Below are 18,164 nucleotides of genomic sequence, written 5' to 3'. Positions count from 1 at the left end.
ATTTGCTCCTATAGAATCTTTTTTTTAATATAATGGACATTTGAGTGCTCGTTTTGCTTGTTTTAATTTATTTAAGTGATTTCTCTTTAGAAGGAATAATACATTTTCTCTCCATCTTTCATGCATGTTTTTGATGGAAAGCAATTAACCCAAGTGTTGAACTTTTGCTCACAGTGACCCTCTGTTTTCTCTCCCTCTCTTCTCTCCTTTCCCTCTGTGAATTCCCCTCTTTCTCTTACACTTTCTCTCCTTCCTCCAATTCACCTCTTTCTGTCTCTTCCTTTCTCTGGGTCTGTCTTTCTTGCTTCTTTTTTATCATCCCGCTCTCCTCTGCTCCACCTCTGCCGTTCTCTGCTTCTTCTCTCCAGTCCAGCAAGGAAGATAAACTGTCCAGCCGTATTCAGAGCATGCTGGGAAATTACGACGAGATGAAAGAGCCGATTGGAGGAGACACCATTCCAAAGCTCGGTGGTAAACCTTCCAGCAGCTCGTCTTCCTCTGAGGAGAAATCAGGCCAGTCCTTGTTCAGCGGGGACCAGCGCGGCGTCGGTAGCGGCGGCAGCAGCCAGAGCAGTAAGTGGACGCCTGTGGGCCCCGCAGCGACCTCCTCCTCATCCCAGTCCCAGAAACGTTCGGGCCTCCAGGGCGGCCACGGCAGCCAAAGGGGCAACGGAGGCAGCAGTAGCGGCAGCAGCAGCAGTAGCCAAAGACACGGAGGAGAGGCGCGGGAAAAGAAGTCGAGTAAACACAGCGGAGGGTCGGAACACTCAAAGTCCCACACCTCCAGCCCGGCCAAAGGCTCTCTGAGCTCTTCCGGCGGCGGCGGCCACTCCCGGGGCTCCTTGTCCGCCGAGCAGCATCACGGCAAGGAGCAGCGCTACCGCTCCAAGTCCCCCCGAGACAGAGAGGCCAACTGGGACTCGCCCTCGCGGGTTCACACCTCTTTCCCCAGCGGACAGCACTCCAGTCAGGCCTTCCCCCCGTCTCTCATGTCGAAGCCCGGCTCCATGCAGCAGAAGCCGACAGCCTATGTGCGGCCTATGGACGGCCAGGAAACGGCGGAGCCCAAGAGCTCACAAGCAGAAAGCTATAGCGGACAGTCGCACAGCAGCACCATGGGAGAGATGAAGTCCAACGGCAAGGCTTCACTCTCCAAGCTCAAGATCCCCTCGCAGCCTGTAGAGGTGAGGCTTGATCTGCAGAGCTTCCTTTGGTGCCATTTCTCTCTATTTTCATTTTACTCTGAACCCATCCACTTAAGGACACTCCTCACGTAAAGGGAAGGAGCCCAAGGGAGGTCAGAGTGTGTTTATCTAATGCTTTTGATATAAATGTAGGGTAGTGGAGGGTGCTGGTGGGATTTTGGGATTTACAGTGGTGGAGCACGGTGTGATGTCTCCAACATGTCCTGATAATGATGTCATGATATCATTGCTGCGTTAAATTCCCTCACAGCTGTGAGCTGTTACACATAGTTACTCTGAACTGGTAGTCCCATAAAGAATGACTCATGGTACTCAAAATGGAAGCCACCATTCAAAAAACACAGAGTTACAAAGTGCTTTTCAAACATGAAGCAAAATAAAAAACACAACAGAATAAAAATAGGAATAAAAATAGCGTTGGATACAAAATACAATAAAGTATGGGGAATGACTAAAATAAACATGGTTTCAAAGTGTAGTAAATATATGTGTTAAGCGTGATGTTTCTGTCTTCAGGGCTCTGGGGACGCCAACTGTGTCGATGAGATTCTAAAGGTATGTTCGTCATTTTCTTTTATTAAAAACTCCCTCTATCAGGTCAGCAGTTCCTCATGAACATTCAGGGGAAAAGTCACTGAAAGAAAGCATTTTTCATTACTCACTCCTTACTACTCATTTTCACTTTTTTTTTTTTCCCTTCTTTCAGGAAATGACTCAGTCGTGGCCCCCTCCGTTGACAGCCATCCACACCCCCTGCAAGACGGAGCCCTCCAAGTTTCCATTCCCCACTAAGGTCAGCATTCCAGTAGTCCTCAGTAACTATGTTTACAGTTTATTTCATTAGCCATAATAAATTAATAAGGCTTAATTACTTTTGTTATGTGAGTGGACCTCATGTAAACTCATAACCAAACCAGAGAAACCTTTTTGGTGGCAGTCCATTGTGAATGTGGTTTTTTTTTTGTTCATAAATATTTAATCTCACGGACAGTTCAGGTACTGTTTTGGTGCTCATTTCCATTCAATGCTTGCATGTAAAACATAATCAGCCACTGGATCAAAGAACAAAGGATCAGTTTTGGAGGGGAGTTATGATTGAGTTATCATTATAGGATTTGAAAGTCAAATTATGTGGTAAAGTAGTTTGAAAAGATAAAAGAGTTCATGACAATAATTTGGAATATTGAACATTCTTTCCCTTTAGGACTCTCACTCAGGTTTTCCAAGTGGACACAGTGAGTATTACACACGCATTTCACACTCGCAGTATAAACAACAAGATAACACATTTATGTGAGGAGAATTATATCATGGTCTTAATGCTCATGTGTCTTGTTTGTGTTTATTTAGAGAGATGCAGCTCTTCCAAGAGCTCCAGCAGCCATCAATCGAAGGCCTGCGATGACCAGCCCAAGTAAGTGCTTCATCCATCCCTCTGTTCATCCTGTCCAATCCTAGGCCGGTGTATTTAGTATTCCCAGTATTGATTTACACAACAGGAACCAGGGATGTTAAGACAAACATTCATGGTGAGGAAAGAAATCCCTGACTGGACTTGCATAGATAGCCTAATCAAGTTAAATAGACACAGCCAATGCTGCAACACTTACAATATTGTGATAAAATGCGAAGAACTGAGATTTAATTATGTTTAATTGCTGTGTTTCAGTATGCTGGAGGATGACTTGAAGCTAAGCAGCAGCGAGGACAGTGATGGAGAACAGGACTCGGCCAAGAACGCCTCCAGGAACACATCAGCAAGGTACAAATGGGCGTAATGATTACTGATTAGAGCACATGGCATAGAAAATTCATTTGGCACCTCCAATAGATATCACATATTCAGAATCAGCTTATTTAGTAGTGTTGGTTAGATATTTCCGAACACTCTTGCCATTTTTTTAATTAAGTCTTGGTCTTGAAGTATGGAAAGTGAAGTTTATGATGTACACATTTTGAAAAGTTTGTAAATTGCACAGAAAGTATGGAACTGTTCCTTTATATGTTATTGTGAAGAATAATTCTCAGCTATAGAGTGATTTGGCCTAGTTGAGAGGCGTTGCCCAGCGACTATCAGCATACATCATATTGAACACTGACCGAAATCGTCACATGGAGATGATAAATCAAGATTCGGGGAAAGTATGAATTTTGGGAACTGAAAATGTGTAGAAACCCTGAATATAGACAAGATTTGAAACTGTGTGCATGATGCAATCGTTAGTATGAATTCCTCATTTTATCCTCTATCACTAACTATGCGATTAAACAACGCTAGACAAGCTGTACGTTTTGCATACAATATAATGCTATTTGACTATTTTCCCCAGTAACAACAGTAATAACAGTGAGGGAGCTGACCATTCGAGGGATGACACCAGCAGCCACAGCGGCTCGGAGAGCAGCTCGGGCTCCGACAGTGAGAGCGAAAGCAGCTCGACGGACAGCGAGGCCAACGAGCATCCGCGGCCAGCCTCTCCTGAAGTAATGACTTAACAGCAACTTCTGCTAAAGATGTCTAGAAAAAAACTATAAATGACACAGTATCAACCAATTTATTTGTCTGATCATCCCTATGGTTCTAAAAAATTGTTTCTCTTTCTTTCCTCTGGCCCATTGTTGAAAGTGCTGTTATTTTCAGACTGCTTTTTGTCCCAGGCCTCATAAAATGTTAATTTTTACTCACTAGAACAGTTTCTTATCTCTGATGTGTTCTCCTCCCCCTCAGCCTGAGCAACCCATGGCCAACAAGTGGCAGCTGGACAACTGGTTCAAGAAGGCCAAGCAGTTCTCCCCGGCTTCCCCAGTGGACAACAACAATGTTCCCACCAAGTACAAGAAGGAGGGCCGAGATAACAGCTCAGGACGGGGCTACAGCGGCCAGGGAGGGGGGTCGAAAGACTTGGGGGCACCCACCCCCAGCAGGGACCTACGGGCGGCGCAAAAGGGTGCAGAGAGTGGCCGTGGCCGACAGAAGTCCCCCGCCCAGAGCGAGGGTGGCACGGGGCAGAGAAGGACTGTGGGTAAAAAACAGCCTAAAAAGTCGGAGAAGCCCCCGGTGGTGGAGGAGCCCAAGGGAGGTCTGAGAGTGGAGAGCGAGCCGGCTCCAGAGATTCCTCCTCACCGGCCTAAAGCTGCTACAAAAGGTTCCCGCAAACCGAGCATCAAAAAAGAGCCCAAGTCGTCTCCGAGGCCCACAGCGGCGGCCGCCACCACCGCTACAGACAAACGCAAGGCCAAGGCGGCCACCAAGACTTCCCAGAAGTCTCGTGAGTTTGTCGAAACGGACTCTTCTTCGTCAGACTCTGAGGAGAATGACAGCATTCCATCCTCGTCGCAGACGCCCAAGTACACAGAGAGCATCAGGACTCCTGTGTGTGTGTTCTCTCCAATGGAAGAGAAGGAGCTGTTGTCTCCGCTTAGTGACCCTGAGGAGCGCTATCCTGCCAGGCCGCCGCCGCAGCAGGTTTTGCTGGTGAAGATAGGTTAGTTGAAATTTGACATAAGGCGAAGAAGTCTTCCTGAAGCTGTTTTCATGGAATAGAAGACAGTGCTAATTGTGTTCTATGCACTTGTTTTACACCTGTCTGGCTTGATTGCGCATATTGCTGGACCTTCTCTTTTCTTTGGACCAAATTAAACTCTTCTTCTTTATCCTACTCTACTCCTCCCTTCCCCCCCATTTCCTATAGACCTCAGCCTACTGTCTAGGATCCCAGGGCGGCCCTACAAGGAGCCAGCAGAGATCAAAGTGGAGAGGGACGACTCTCTAGACAGGGACAGCAAAGACTTCAGCAAGCAGAGCTCCGAGAAGAGCTCTAGCAAGGGCAAGAGGAAACACAAGGTATGGGACCAATACAACAGATTTCAATCTATGTTCTCTGCTATTTTGCTGTAGAGGTTCAAGTCCTGTTGATTAATGTATTCTTCTGTTTAAGGAGAGTAAAATAGAAATGAAATCACGTTTGTTACGCAGTTCAATATAGCACTTGAGTTCAACCACTTTCAAGCATGATGTGACTTTGCGTTTTGAATTTGAATTATTACTCAAGGTGGTTTGTCAAGGTTTACATGAACATACTGCATGTTAGTTTGCTGACATTTGTGCTGTTTTTCAATAAGTTTTCATTGAGCGTCCATCCTGTTACTCTTTAAAGGACAATTCCAGCGTGATTGAAGGTGTTTCTCATTTCCTGCAGGAAATGTGATTTGCTGTTTTACTTGTTTTTCAAAGTAAATATTTTGAAATAAACACTGCCTAATGAGGTACTCCCAGTAAAGATGCTAGGTTTCAAAATGAAAGTAAGAAAGTGCTTGTGACTATGGGTCTTCAGATTGGCCAGTTTTTGTGGTTGGCAATTCAAGAATTCCTATAGAGATATGTGCACTAAGAAATCTACCTGAGTATCACTTTATTGTCTCTCTTTTCTCTTTGCTCCCTATACTTTTAGAACGATGATGAGGGCACCAAGCCTGACAGTAAGCGGTCCAAGCTAGAGGAGAAGTCTTTATCTCATCATAAAAACAGCAGTAAAGAGTGAGTATTTCTTTCTTTCCCATCTGCTTACCATTCACAGTAAACCTTCTGCACACCTGCAAACTGGGCAGCAGGGCTTGCCATGTTATGATGATGTTTATTATTGCCATTCACCACAAAATAACCCCTTTAAACTCTTATGAGCATCAGAAAGTTAAAATAAATAAAAGTAAACCCAGAGATGTGGCTTGTTTATTGCATTGCAGCCTCCTCAAACAGCTAAACCAGTTAGCCTTTTTCTAATAATATCTCTGTTGTGTACTTGCGCTGTTGAACTCCTATTCACCTTGCATGTTAATATTCAACCCATGAATGTTAATATTTTGTGGCGGTGGGGGAGGGGCCCTATAACACTGCTATAAAACAGACCCATTTAAAGATAACCCAGGCTCTCCACATTGTGACAAAATTATATAATAACAATGAGTCATATCTCACCAGGTCTAAGAGATCTTTGGAGAAGAAAGAGGAGCCAGTCCCCTCTCCTTCCATGTCGGGTCTTCAGCGGACGCCCAAGGCGGAGCATCAGAGCCGGAAGAGGACAGTCAGCCAGTCCTCCACCTCTTTGTCCAGCGGGGCTGGCAGCGGGAAGGAGGGAGGCCACAGCACCAAGGGCAACTCCACCTCCAAACACCGGAAAGGAGAGGATAAGGGACGCAGCACCCGGGACAGCAAGGTGGGTCTGCGGGAGAGTAACCTTGTCCACAGGCGTTTGCTTGCTATGTGTACGAATACCTGGCGAGCATTGTGGGCGCTGCGAACTGTGAGCGCAGTTTTTCATTATTTTTGCCAACTTTCCAATGTGTTTCTCTGGGGAATTTAAATAACAAAGCAAGCAAAATAAGGGGGGGCGGGCAAGGAGGAAATGCATGGTTTTGTGGCTATGCCCCAGATGCTTTAGACTTGTTATTGGTGGAATCCTGGAAAGGCAAGTTTTGACCGATGCATTGCTGTAGCTACAGGAACTTAAGGGAGTTGAGTGGTGGAGAACATGGCTTGATGTGTGGAGTTTTATGTATGTGTGTAGGTGTATGTCTTTATGTGAATGCACAGCAGTCGGATTTGCAGATTTTTACACTATTGAGTCGAGTATTCATGTGACAGATACCATGTTTTTAACCAACAATCACTTCACACTCTCGCTAACTAATCCTTCAATGAATAATTTACTTTTTTGTCCAGTATGTGTATATATATACCCAGTAGCCACACAGAACATAAACCAGACAATTTCTTCCCCCAGTCTCCTTCACTCTCACCTTCTTCATGCTTTCCCCATCTCCATTTCATCCATCACTTCAAACACCAGGCTCCTTTTTCCTGAAACTTTATTCCCTTTTCGCTCGCTCTCTCTGCAGGAGAAATCCTCAAAGGGCTGTGATAACCAGCTGGCTGTGCCTCCGCTCTCCACGGACGGCTCCAAGTCTCAGAGATCCAAGCTGGTGTTTGAGGACAGGTAAGAGGAGCCCGTTCCACTGTGGATAACCCCTCAGCAGGATATGCGGAGAGAGCTGCCGCGGGGATCTAGGGTTGCCTTTGATGCGTAAAGCTCCAGGAGGTTGGGGAGGTCATGAATGGATGTGCCAGCGTGCAGGAGAGATGACGTAAATTTCCATTTTAAAAGCCCCTCTGTTGGGAATCCCAGTCCTCTTCATGCTGTGGCAAAGAAACATCATAGCCTCGCTAGTTATTTCTGTGTGTCGCTGTTTCAGGGGATGATTTAATGGAAGGACAGATAGACGGGGGATTGAGAGACTGTTTTGTGTTTGCTTTTGAAGTTCTCTGCCCAGAGGAAATGAATGCAGTAACTGAGCCCTGACTGAGCCATGTAGATGTGTGTTAAAACATCTGTGACAATGATTCAAACTGGAAAACAAAATGATTGGGCCTATTTTATGTTTCACTGCACAGTGCCGAGGAAAATTCTGATTTGTTTGACCTATGACTGTGTTTTTGTTTCAGGGTCCATTCAGCGGATCACTACTTACAAGAGGCCAAGAAACTTAAACACAATGCAGATGCACTGGTAAGAGCCTGTGGCTTTTTACACGCATAACTGAAGGTGTACAGCACCAGTTGTTGTATGCAAAGCAGTGAGAGGAGGCAACTGAAAGGATCATTTCCTGAAAAACCATTAAGTGTAGCCCTTGATGTAAAACGATAGCCTGGTGTGGCTTTGCATAGAGGTTAATGCTGCATATAGGAACAAGATTAAAATTTGTTTGCTCAAGCAATCTTAACAGTAAAGGTCAACTTACTGCACAACTTTGTGGGGCAACACAGATGTGTCTACACTCTTACACTTATTAGATGAAAACATCTTATTGCCCAGATCAATTCTATTGTCTCATTTCACTTCCTGTTACCAGGGACTTTACCGTGCCATACTGACCAAAAAAGTTGCTTTGTCACAGCCGCAACGTTTCCAATTTCAATTCCAATTCCAAGTGCCACAATTGCAATCTGTGTATTTGAGCATGCTCTGAAATAAAAAAAAAACTAAATGCCTTTGTTACCTGGTCCTTAAGTCACTGTAAGGTGAGAAGGTGGCTATATTTTGCTGCAGGTCTGGTATCAATTATTTACCTGGACGATTATCAGATACCCAACTCTGCTGCCTCTTATTTCCACTCTTATAGGGCATTGAAATAATGGGAGACTGTATGGCTATCATTAGCCCTTTTCCAAAGGGGGCATTTTGCATTACAGCTATTACTGAAAGAAAAGGGTTTCAAGTAATCTACACCAAGTCAGGTGCAAAGTAATTCAGTTTTGCAACAACCTTGTCACATTAAGTGTCATGTACACAGTGACTAGTCCTCGGCTGCTGTAACGGTTTGAGAAGGCAGTGCATTATTTGGCCAGTAATTGCTTACTAATTAGGCCGAGCCATTAATAATCACTGTATTTCTGCTGTGTTCCTGTTTCCACTGTTACAGTTGGACCGGTTTGAGAAGGCAGTGTACTACCTGGATGCTGTGGTGTCTTTCATTGAATGTGGCAATGCCCTGGAAAGGAGCGCCCAAGAGTCCAAGTCTCCCTTCCCCATGTACGCCGAAACTGTGGAGCTTATCAAGTAAGGACAAATACATTTATCAACTGTTTTGACTTTACAGTATTGTAAAGGCAGTCCGTTAGAATGCTTAAAGTATGATAGAAATGATGAATGAGAATTAGATCTGGGTCTGCAAGTAGCTAAACGTTTATTACATCTTCACTTTCAGGTACACTATGAAGTTAAAAAGCTACATGGCCCCAGATGCTACTTCAGCAGACAAGAGGCTAGCTGTACTGTGGTAAGTACGCTGATTGACATCTGGTGATTTCCATTTCATGTGCTGGAGGTGTCATCCTACCCTTAGCCTTCAACTCTAAGAACAGACACAGCCTGAGGGGGAGAAAACTGAAAATCATGGCTGTTTGCCTAGTAAATTGCCGCTGGTTGGAAGAGTTCTGCATTGAAGCAGTTCACATCTTCCTGGCCGATGCTCTCTCCTTTGCAAATTGTAGCCGAGTATTTCCGCATTTCTTTGACTAATTTCTCTCTCCAGCCTACGATGCCAGTCCCTCCTCTACCTACGGTTGTTCAAGCTGAGGAAAGAGAGTGCACTAAAATACTCCAAAACGCTCACTGAACATTTAAAGGTACTTTTTAATCATCGTTTTCCAGAAGTTCAGATCAGCTTCCGGTTGTCATACCTTCAAAACATAAGAAACACTGTAAATTCCAGGAATGTTGTTATGTATAAATGAACATAATGTAACTTTCGTCCTCCATGCATACATTACATTTTTCTCCCTGTTTTGTTTCGCAGAATTCTCTGAGTAACACCCAGGCTCCCTCTCCTGGAATGGGAAAGTAAGTCACTTTTTTCTTTCCTGTTTAGAGAATAAAAGTGAATTATTGTAAATTGTGCACAACTGCATTTTCTACACAGGTCTGAAAAGTCAAAAAAAAAATGTGGTAAATGAATTTGAAAGTTGTGGAAAGTTTGGGTTGGTCGTTCAATACCCATGCACAGTTCTTGTAATTGTAGATTTGCTCTGATTTAATATAGTGTACTTGTGAAGAATAGTCTTAAGCTACAGACTAGTATGGTTTAGTTTACAGCCATATTGGCCAGCAATTATCAGCACGTCTTTAAACACTGAGCAAATCTTGTCAAGAAATGACAACCTAGTATCAAATTCTTAAATGGAAAATGTGTAGGAAACCTGTACAACCAAATATGTAAAGTTAAGTCCAATAGAGGCCATGTTTTTACAATGATTTTAGAACAGGTAAGAACCATTGTTAGGAACAATGCAAAGCTAAGAGTACCGGCATGAATAATGATTTTCAGTTGGTGCAATATATTTAAATGAACTGTCATGCGGTCACAGGTGTGTTTTTATCTGGGGTTTTGCAACGGCTTTGAACATGACTCAGCCAGTTAGATGTATGGATTTCTAAACATAACTTGTCTATTTTCCTGCTCATGATACAGTTTATAAACCACTTGCAGCGCTCTCATTACCGTGCCATGTTTGTTTCTATTTTCCAACACAGTAAGGCAGCCGGCATGCCCTCTCCAGTGTCTCCCAAGCTGTCGCCAGGCACGGCCGGCGGCTACTCGTCAGGCAGTAGCAGCAGCAGCGGCAGCTCGTCTGTGACCATACCTCAGCGTATCCACCAGATGGCCGCCAGCTACGTCCAGGTCACCTCCAACTTCCTGTATGCCACTGAGGTCTGGGACCAGGCTGAGCAGCTAGCCAAGGAGCAGAAAGGTAAACAAGACATAGTGGAAATAATGTGTTGGAGTGTAGAGCACTCAGTTTTCAGCTAAAAAGCACATGCGTTGGGGGTCAGGTTACCAGAAAATTACCCACCATCCCCTTTGCTTTGATGTATCGCCTTTCTTTAGGGTTCAAGAAGTTATTTAAATTTTTTATAAAAGCTTTTTTCAGTTTCTCAGGAGGTACTACCTGCTAGAGATGTGAAATTTTGCAACATTATGGCATACAGGAGCTCCCATCCTCACATGCAATATGACACTAATTGGCCTTATAGGTATGCTATAATTAAAGGTCAAAGTTGAAGAGCAAATCTTAATCCTTGCTCTACAAATATACTTCTTGGACCATCAACATGTACCGTGATGGCTTTTCAAACATTTAAACAACCCTGCGACAGCCGTAGCATTCCCACACAGTGCTTGAACCTTGGAATCGCCCTGTGCAGTTACATATTAACTAGTAATGTTAAAACAGGGAAACCATATTTTGACACAAATCAATACTCTGTTTTAAATTTGGCAGCAGGGTGACGTATTGAGCAGGGAGACTATCCGCTTTGACCCTGCTGTGAAGGGGGGCAGGGGAAAAGAGGATTTCCCTACAGAGAACAATAAAGTATCACATTATGATTATTATTATTATTAGTAGTAATATTAAATTTGGCCTGCGTTACACTTAAATGGGCATTAAGTAATCTGACTTTTATCGATCTCTGTCCGCGTTGCAACAAGTCATATTTTCACAATAGAGATGAGTAAGCTAGCTAATTAGAGCGGAGATTCAACCAAAACAGATCTATCACCCCCCCGCAGATGTATTATGGTCATTTTATGCTATGGGACAGTAAAAAAAAATCATACTTATTCCGCCTTTATCTTGACCCATGCCACTTGGTGAATGACCCTGACACCCCCCCCCCCCCCCTGCCTCTTTGTTTTCCCAGAATTCTTTGTGGAGCTGGACAAGGTGATGGGACCTCTGATCTTCAACACCAGCAGCATGACAGAACTGGTGCGCTTCACACGGCAGGGCCTCCACTGGCTGCGCCTGGACGCAAAGCCCTAGCGAGGAGTCGTCCCCTACAGGCTGCTTCCACACACACACACACCTCAGTCACTTGCATTCAGCGACATGTGCTCTCAGAGACGCACGTGCATGCCTCAAGTGCATGCACTCACTTGCAGAACACACAGACACACACACACACACGTATGTACTGTATGCACACATGGTTCACCTCCACGTACACACTTGTGATGAACTTCTCAGACATATCTCCAACACTGTGTCCATTTTCTACACCAGCTTGCCAAAAACACTGAGCAATTTGGAACATCTTACACCGTCTACAGCACCACACAGGGAGAAGCATCCTGACTGCAGCACAGGAAAAAAAGGCTTATTTCCATGCTACATATACCGGCGTTCTTACACATATCTTTGGCTAGTAACAGAAGGCCATGTTTTTATCTATCTGGCATTGAAGCGTTTGGCGAATTATTTATGAAGACACTAAAAATGTGGTTTGGTTTATAGGCTACTTTGGCTTTTAACTTTTGTTTTCATTTGTTTTACCAAAGTACCTCCCTTAAACACCAAAGGTGCTTTAAAATGAAGGTTTCTCTTTATCTTTTTTGTGCCTTGTATGTGAGCTACAGGAAAACGAATGATCATCCATCATGTCTGAATGATTTTTTTTTTCTTCGTCTTTCTTTTCCCTCTTTTTTGTCATGGCTACAGAAGTCATTTTTATGCATTTTGAAACCATTTTGGAATAGCTAATGGAAGCTGGCAACAATTATGTTTATATGGCAGTCTTTCGGTTCAAAGTCAACCCCTATTCTATACACATTGGACATTTTGTGTACAATTACAACAAAGATGGTGTTAGCTCAGTCTTGGCCTCCACTAAGCAAGCTAGCTTAAACCATCTAGTTCTATCTTTCCTTCAAAGTCTCTAGGAGCTAGAGGTTGATCATGGAACAGGCCTACAACATCTAAGGATTGTGGGAAGGGCTAGTGTGTGCACCTGATAAATCTCAAAATGATCAAAATGTTAATTTTGAGCAGTGTCTGTTTTTAGAAACATGAACTTTTTAAAAGAAATTTGATTATGTTACCTACATTCTCTAAGAGATTTGCTGTTTCTCTGAAGCTCCAGAATATTTGAGTCTCTTCCTATGAAATGTTATTAACACTGTAGCTCCATTGTTGTTCATTGACTCACTTCCAAACACGGTGTTATTGTTCTATTGATCTGTCCTTGGTGTGTGCACAAGGGTTGCTCATAGTGTATTTTTCTAAGGAACAGCAGGGTGTGTCTAAGTATTGAAAATCGTATCCATGTATACAATGCAGTTATTTACATTGCAGTTTATGAAAACCGGGCCTAAAACAAAATGGGAAGACCGGCCCCTAGAAAAGCAAATTCATCTGAATGGAAAGATCTCAGTAAATATGTTCTGTAGAGTAGCAAACTCATCAGTGATGCAGATTAGCAGTGTTGCATTTATAGAACAAAGAATTTTAAATCTATGATTATATATTCCAAATAAGAGGTAAAAACGGCCAATATAGATTTTATTTATGTACCAAGCAGTTTTTCTTTTCTGGCAGAAGTTATAACTTTTCAAATGCATAGGTTTAAAGCAGGGTTGAGCAGGGGTTATGAGATGCAAAGTATTTGTATATGTAATTGTTCCTATTTAAATGTAAAAAACAAAGTAGCTCATTGATTCTCTACCTAGTGTAGTCATACCTGTATTACAAAAAAGTATATAAGAAATACATCAGCTAGTTGTCTATATTTATATGGTGCAGCAGGCGGGTTAGAGACAACAGAGTAACTGTGCATGCCGGCTGTCCAGATTGTTTCAATTGGTTAATTTGAATTATTGGTTTGTCATCAAGGCAAATATGGACGGGAGTGCTTTTCAACCAAGAAGTAAACATTACGCAAAAGAGTTTGGTTGAAGTTTAGGTGTTTGGCTGATGGTCAACGACATGAAGGACTGTCCTTTTTTTTTTTTAGCCCACTTCCGACAAAATCATGCTGGAAACATTAGAGCCAGGCCTGGGCTCTAATGATTTTATTTGTGGAGACTATTTATGGTTTATTTTATTTTACTTTGGTGGCAGATGGGTGTGGTTTGCCAAATAGAAAGAGAAAAGTGCCAGAAAGACAATCGCAGGAAAGTATTTTAAAGTCAGTTTAGTATACTTTGCTGGGTTTGACACCTTGCCTGACACTTTTTTTTTCACCGCAAAACAAAACAAACTAACAATTTTTTTGGAATTACTATTCGACCCAGGTTTGATTATTATCATTTTTTTCCTCATTGGCTCCCTGGCCTTTTTTGTAGGAGGGGATACTGTGATTTCCTCTTGCACTTGAAAGAGTGAAAGTCAAAGGAGGTATTGTTTTAATCTATGCAGGATTTTTACAAAAAAAAAAATAAAGGATCTGTTTCTGAAAAATCCATATTTAATTTTTACGCTCGGGATTTTTTCCCCCACTTTTTTTTCCGTCTCAGAACGAAACCTGTTCGACTCAAGTGTCCAATGCCTTTAGCTTTTGCAATTTTGTGTACTGGTTTAGTATATATGTATATATAGGTCTGTTTTTATAACCAAACACGGATGGCTTGAGCCATTTTGTACTTAAAGCTGGAGGCCACTTTTCTCATAGGAATTCCTCTGGGTTTTGCCAGCCCACTCAATGTCTTCATACACTGGTACACTTTGTAAGTACAAGTCCGCGCCTCGTGTTCCCTACACTATCTAATAGTCAAATGTACAAATTTAGCATTAGGGTAATTTTTAACAGTTTGCTACTCACATTTATTTATTTTTCTGCCCCTTTGCTTAATTTTTTTTCTTCTATTTTGCCTTTTTATGGAATACCATTTTATGAAATAGGAAGATGTTAATGTATTGGGGTTGTTCAAGATGAGATTTCATTGTAAGTAGTAATTAATATTAATTCTAACTTGAAAGAATCCAGGGTAAGATGAGTTTTTTTTTTTTTTGGACATTCAGTAGAAAGATGTTAACACTTGCATGTTTCTATTTAAAAACAAATGTACAAATTGTAAATAGAACATTTCTTTAAGGGTGAATTTCTACTACAGTTTGACATTTTTATTGAAATTTAAAAATGTTGTAAATACATTTGTGAGATACTTTATGCACATTTTTTTTCTCTCTCTCTCTCTGTGAGCTTTTGTGTTCTCTTCTTCTTCCAAGCTGTTACAGATGACACCCTAGTCTCTTTAACACCGTGTATCAAATTGTTTTATCAATCATTTTGTTACCGTGCTCGTACGCTTTGTCTTCTGCTTCACCGTCTGTCAATATCACGGTCGCCACATAATCATCAATGTCTCTAGATCCAAGTGCGAATATTTTGTCTTCTCTGTATGTAATATGGAGACGTGTAAATTCATGAAATGTATATTGTTGATCTCATGGGATGGATGGATGGATGGATGGATGCGTGGAGCAAGGTGTGTACAGTCAATTATGTAAAATCCCATCTGTCTCTTCCTCACGAGAAAGACGTATTTACTATGTGTCCTTTTTGAACAATTGGTCCGAGATGTCTTTTGAAACAGAGGTATTTCTCTAAACGTCAAAAACAGTTGTAGGAGTTTATACAGTATGTTGTACCGCGTCTTTTTCTAAAAGTCGTCTCCGAATGTGAGACCAGCAGCATACACTAAGTACAATAGTCTAAATTGGGTTAGTTTTAAGAGAACTGATAATAGAGATACTATATATGATGGATGCAATATGATTAAGTAAAGGTACTCATTGAGTTTGGTCTTCAAACTTAGGTTATCATGTAATTTAAAAACATTCTTGTGAAGTGAGTATTAATTGTTACTAATGGGAGTCTGTCCTGAATATTCTTTGTATTTTGCCGTATTGAGAATAAAGTATATATGGTTATGTTTAAAGCAGCTGTGGTGTCTTCCTTATAGCATTAAAGATTAAGAGCATTTGGTGAAATTATCCAGTTCATTTTCATTCATTTCTGTGTAAATACAGTACTGTGCAAAAGTCTTAGGCATATGTCAAAGATATCCATAAAGCAAAGATGCTTTCAAAACTAATGCAATGAAAAGTTTCTGAATATAAAAAATTTACAATAAACAGCAGTCTACTGACACACTAATGCAGAAAACAAATAAACATATAAGACGTCTAAGAAATTTATATAAACAATCTAGGGTGCCTAAGACTTTTGCACAGTACTGTATGTCAAGGTCTTTTGTGACTCTTGTACATCTCAAACTATTTATGAAGTCTGATAAACACTAAAGTTTCATTCTTTCCAAGGTGAGATATCAACACTGAAAATTGTAACAGTTACACTAACAGTAACAGACTGGATTCTCCATGTTTTAAGAATTACTAAACCATGAAGTAATGATTTTCCTTAGGTTTAGGATTAGTTAATTCATATATATTTTTTTAGGAATAGATCAGATTTCCCATTATGTCTAAATGAGAATATAGTGAGATTTATCAGTATTACACTTATGGGTGTTGTCAACAGGCTCAGTGCATTAGTTGTTCCCAAGGCCTGAATTGCCACCATGTGGTCGTGGGCTGCAATGCCACTGGCTGTCCTCCCATCCATGTGTCCCGTACTCAAGTCCTATTGACTTATCATTATCATTGTTGGCACTATTATTAGTAATAGTAGCAGTAGTGTATATTGTTCTAGCCTTAACAATGTAACAATAATAATGTAAACAGGAGAAGAATTAATTTTTGAAAAGAGGTAACAATTCTAGTGCTGCTGACATTCTGTGGGCTTCCCTGGTTGTTCAACTGTTTGTCAACTATCTCGTCGATAGTATGTTCTTTTGTTCATAAGAGGAGCATCAACTGTATCCTGAACTACACAAACAAACTGTGTAGCCTGCCCTCAGTTGTTTGTCCCCGTTTCAACAGGAGAAAGATGGTGCTTAGTTAATCTTTCTGTGCATGAAACAAAAGTATTCAAAGTAGTTTATATAGCTCTGCATTGCAGAGCCTCTTAGAAATGATTAGCTTGTTTCAATCCACATTGCTCTGGCCTGAGAACATTAACTCTTCTTTACCATGGGAGAACAGACTGCAGTGGTGTTACCTGACCAGCTAGATAGACTCTACTGCCTATTTTAAATGTCTCTCACTCCTCCCTATATATTTTGCCTATAAACTTTGAATAACCTCATGTATCTCGCAATACAGGCATTCTTCAATATGCAATATGCAAAGAAAGATGAGCATTCTCCTTGGCAATATGAATAATTTCAAGGGTGGAATAACTCATTACATTAACTCACATTATTTTAGGCTAATTGAGTAGCTTTTTTTGAGTATTTTCTAAAGTCAGTAATTTGACTTTTACTTAAGTACATTTTTACTTAAGTATTTCACTACATTTTAAATCACATCATTACAGTGTACCACTTTATATTGTAATGTCCAGTTTTGCCAATTAAAAGAATCTAGTTTGACCTCTGTCCTCATCCTTTTAGAATTGCATGGAAAAGATCACATCTAACAATGTCTAACAAAGTAACTCAGTAACTTTTATTCTGAGTACATTTTAAATGAGCTACTTTTTACTTTTACATAAGTAGATTTTTACCCCTGTCCTTTTACTTCTACTTAAGTAAAATCAACAAAGTAACAAAACTTCTACTTGAGAAAGGCATTCCTGTACTCCTTCCAGCACTGGTTAAATTGTGTTTCAACTCCTGCTGCTTTTAAATGATCTGAAGATCATCCAAACAGCAGAAATTCCCCTTCGGGCAGCTGCTTGTACTTTTGACAGTGGAATTCCTGCTCCACGCTTCCGCCATCAACAGGGACTGACCAATAATTTGTCACGTATTCACAAAGCCCCGCCCCGCGCCGCAGCTCATTGGTCGACTTCGCGTTCTATTACCTTTCATCCGCTTGTGTTGGGGCCAAGGTAGCTAGCTGCGAGGGAAGGGGAAAAGCTCATTACCAGGACTCTCGCTGCTTCGAGACACGCAGCTCAACAGGCTGTAAAAAGAAAAAGTGAATAACACCATTTTTTTTTCATGATATTCAGTCGAGAAGATGAAACACACCTGAGAGACGCAAGGACGTCAAGTTGAATACCGAGAAGTGACGGGAAATAAACAGGTATGTGGAGGGAAGTTTGGCAGCAGCAGCAGGTGCATTAGTATCGCTGTGGCTGTACAGTTTCGGTTATCAACGGTCCGCCTGTAGGCTAGTAGGACCATAAGATAGCTTCATGGAAAATAAATTAAATCCTTTATTAGGCTGTTACCTTATCTGAATGTTGCTTATTGATTTGTAGTGTGTTCCGGACAGAAAACAACGTTGGCCTTGAGTTTAGGTTTTTTTCAGTTGAGCTCTGTCAGTTATCCCAGGCCACCATGCTAGGTTTCCTAACAAAAAAAATCACTATAATATTCCTATAGGGTCTTATAGTGTGTCTGTGGTATTCAGTAGTGGATTTGTAGTGAAATTTAAAGTACTTTATGCTTATATCGAATGGTATATGTATAGAATTTTCTGTGGCATAATTTTCTGACCTATGTTTTAAATTTTTGCTGTGATATTTTATCATATTATTATTATTATTATTTATCATA

At 41.4% G+C, this 18,164-nt stretch overlaps 2 protein-coding genes across 5 annotated transcripts in view; both read left to right on the top strand.

The window, feature by feature from the left end:
• Positions 1 to 15,438, top strand: part of aff4 (AF4/FMR2 family, member 4) — a 31,290-nt gene extending 15,852 nt beyond the window's left edge. For both annotated transcript variants that reach the window (XM_071517004.1, XM_071517003.1), the window contains exons 3-21: positions 369 to 1,184; positions 1,722 to 1,760; positions 1,912 to 1,998; positions 2,410 to 2,440; positions 2,556 to 2,619; positions 2,875 to 2,967; positions 3,536 to 3,689; positions 3,934 to 4,690; positions 4,898 to 5,049; positions 5,657 to 5,742; positions 6,184 to 6,418; positions 7,101 to 7,198; positions 7,705 to 7,768; positions 8,682 to 8,818; positions 8,967 to 9,038; positions 9,294 to 9,387; positions 9,558 to 9,601; positions 10,292 to 10,509; positions 11,462 to 15,438. In XM_071517004.1, the coding sequence (XP_071373105.1) occupies positions 369 to 1,184; positions 1,722 to 1,760; positions 1,912 to 1,998; positions 2,410 to 2,440; positions 2,556 to 2,619; positions 2,875 to 2,967; positions 3,536 to 3,689; positions 3,934 to 4,690; positions 4,898 to 5,049; positions 5,657 to 5,742; positions 6,184 to 6,418; positions 7,101 to 7,198; positions 7,705 to 7,768; positions 8,682 to 8,818; positions 8,967 to 9,038; positions 9,294 to 9,387; positions 9,558 to 9,601; positions 10,292 to 10,509; positions 11,462 to 11,583 (3,363 nt within the window). In that variant the 3' untranslated portion in view covers positions 11,584 to 15,438. The remainder of the gene's footprint in view (positions 1 to 368; positions 1,185 to 1,721; positions 1,761 to 1,911; positions 1,999 to 2,409; positions 2,441 to 2,555; positions 2,620 to 2,874; positions 2,968 to 3,535; positions 3,690 to 3,933; positions 4,691 to 4,897; positions 5,050 to 5,656; positions 5,743 to 6,183; positions 6,419 to 7,100; positions 7,199 to 7,704; positions 7,769 to 8,681; positions 8,819 to 8,966; positions 9,039 to 9,293; positions 9,388 to 9,557; positions 9,602 to 10,291; positions 10,510 to 11,461) is intronic.
• Positions 15,439 to 17,560: 2,122 nt separating this feature from the next.
• Positions 17,561 to 18,164, top strand: part of shroom1 (shroom family member 1) — a 41,296-nt gene continuing 40,692 nt past the window's right edge. For 2 of the 3 annotated variants that reach the window (XM_071517015.1, XM_071517013.1), the window contains exon 1: positions 17,562 to 17,688. The gene's annotated coding sequence lies outside the window, so the exon portion shown is untranslated. Of the gene's footprint in view, positions 17,689 to 18,164 lie in introns of all 3 variants that reach the window. The other variant, XM_071517014.1, reaches the window with a different exon arrangement.

This window comes from Centroberyx affinis, unplaced genomic scaffold, assembly GCF_046629955.1.
Source record: "Centroberyx affinis isolate AG114_WGS23_722 - 3 ecotype Tasmania unplaced genomic scaffold, CSIRO-AGI_Caff_v1 ptg000445l_1, whole genome shotgun sequence".
In the NCBI taxonomy this organism is placed as follows: Eukaryota; Metazoa; Chordata; class Actinopteri; order Beryciformes; family Berycidae; genus Centroberyx; species Centroberyx affinis.
This window is presented reverse-complemented; position numbering and strand designations above follow the sequence as displayed.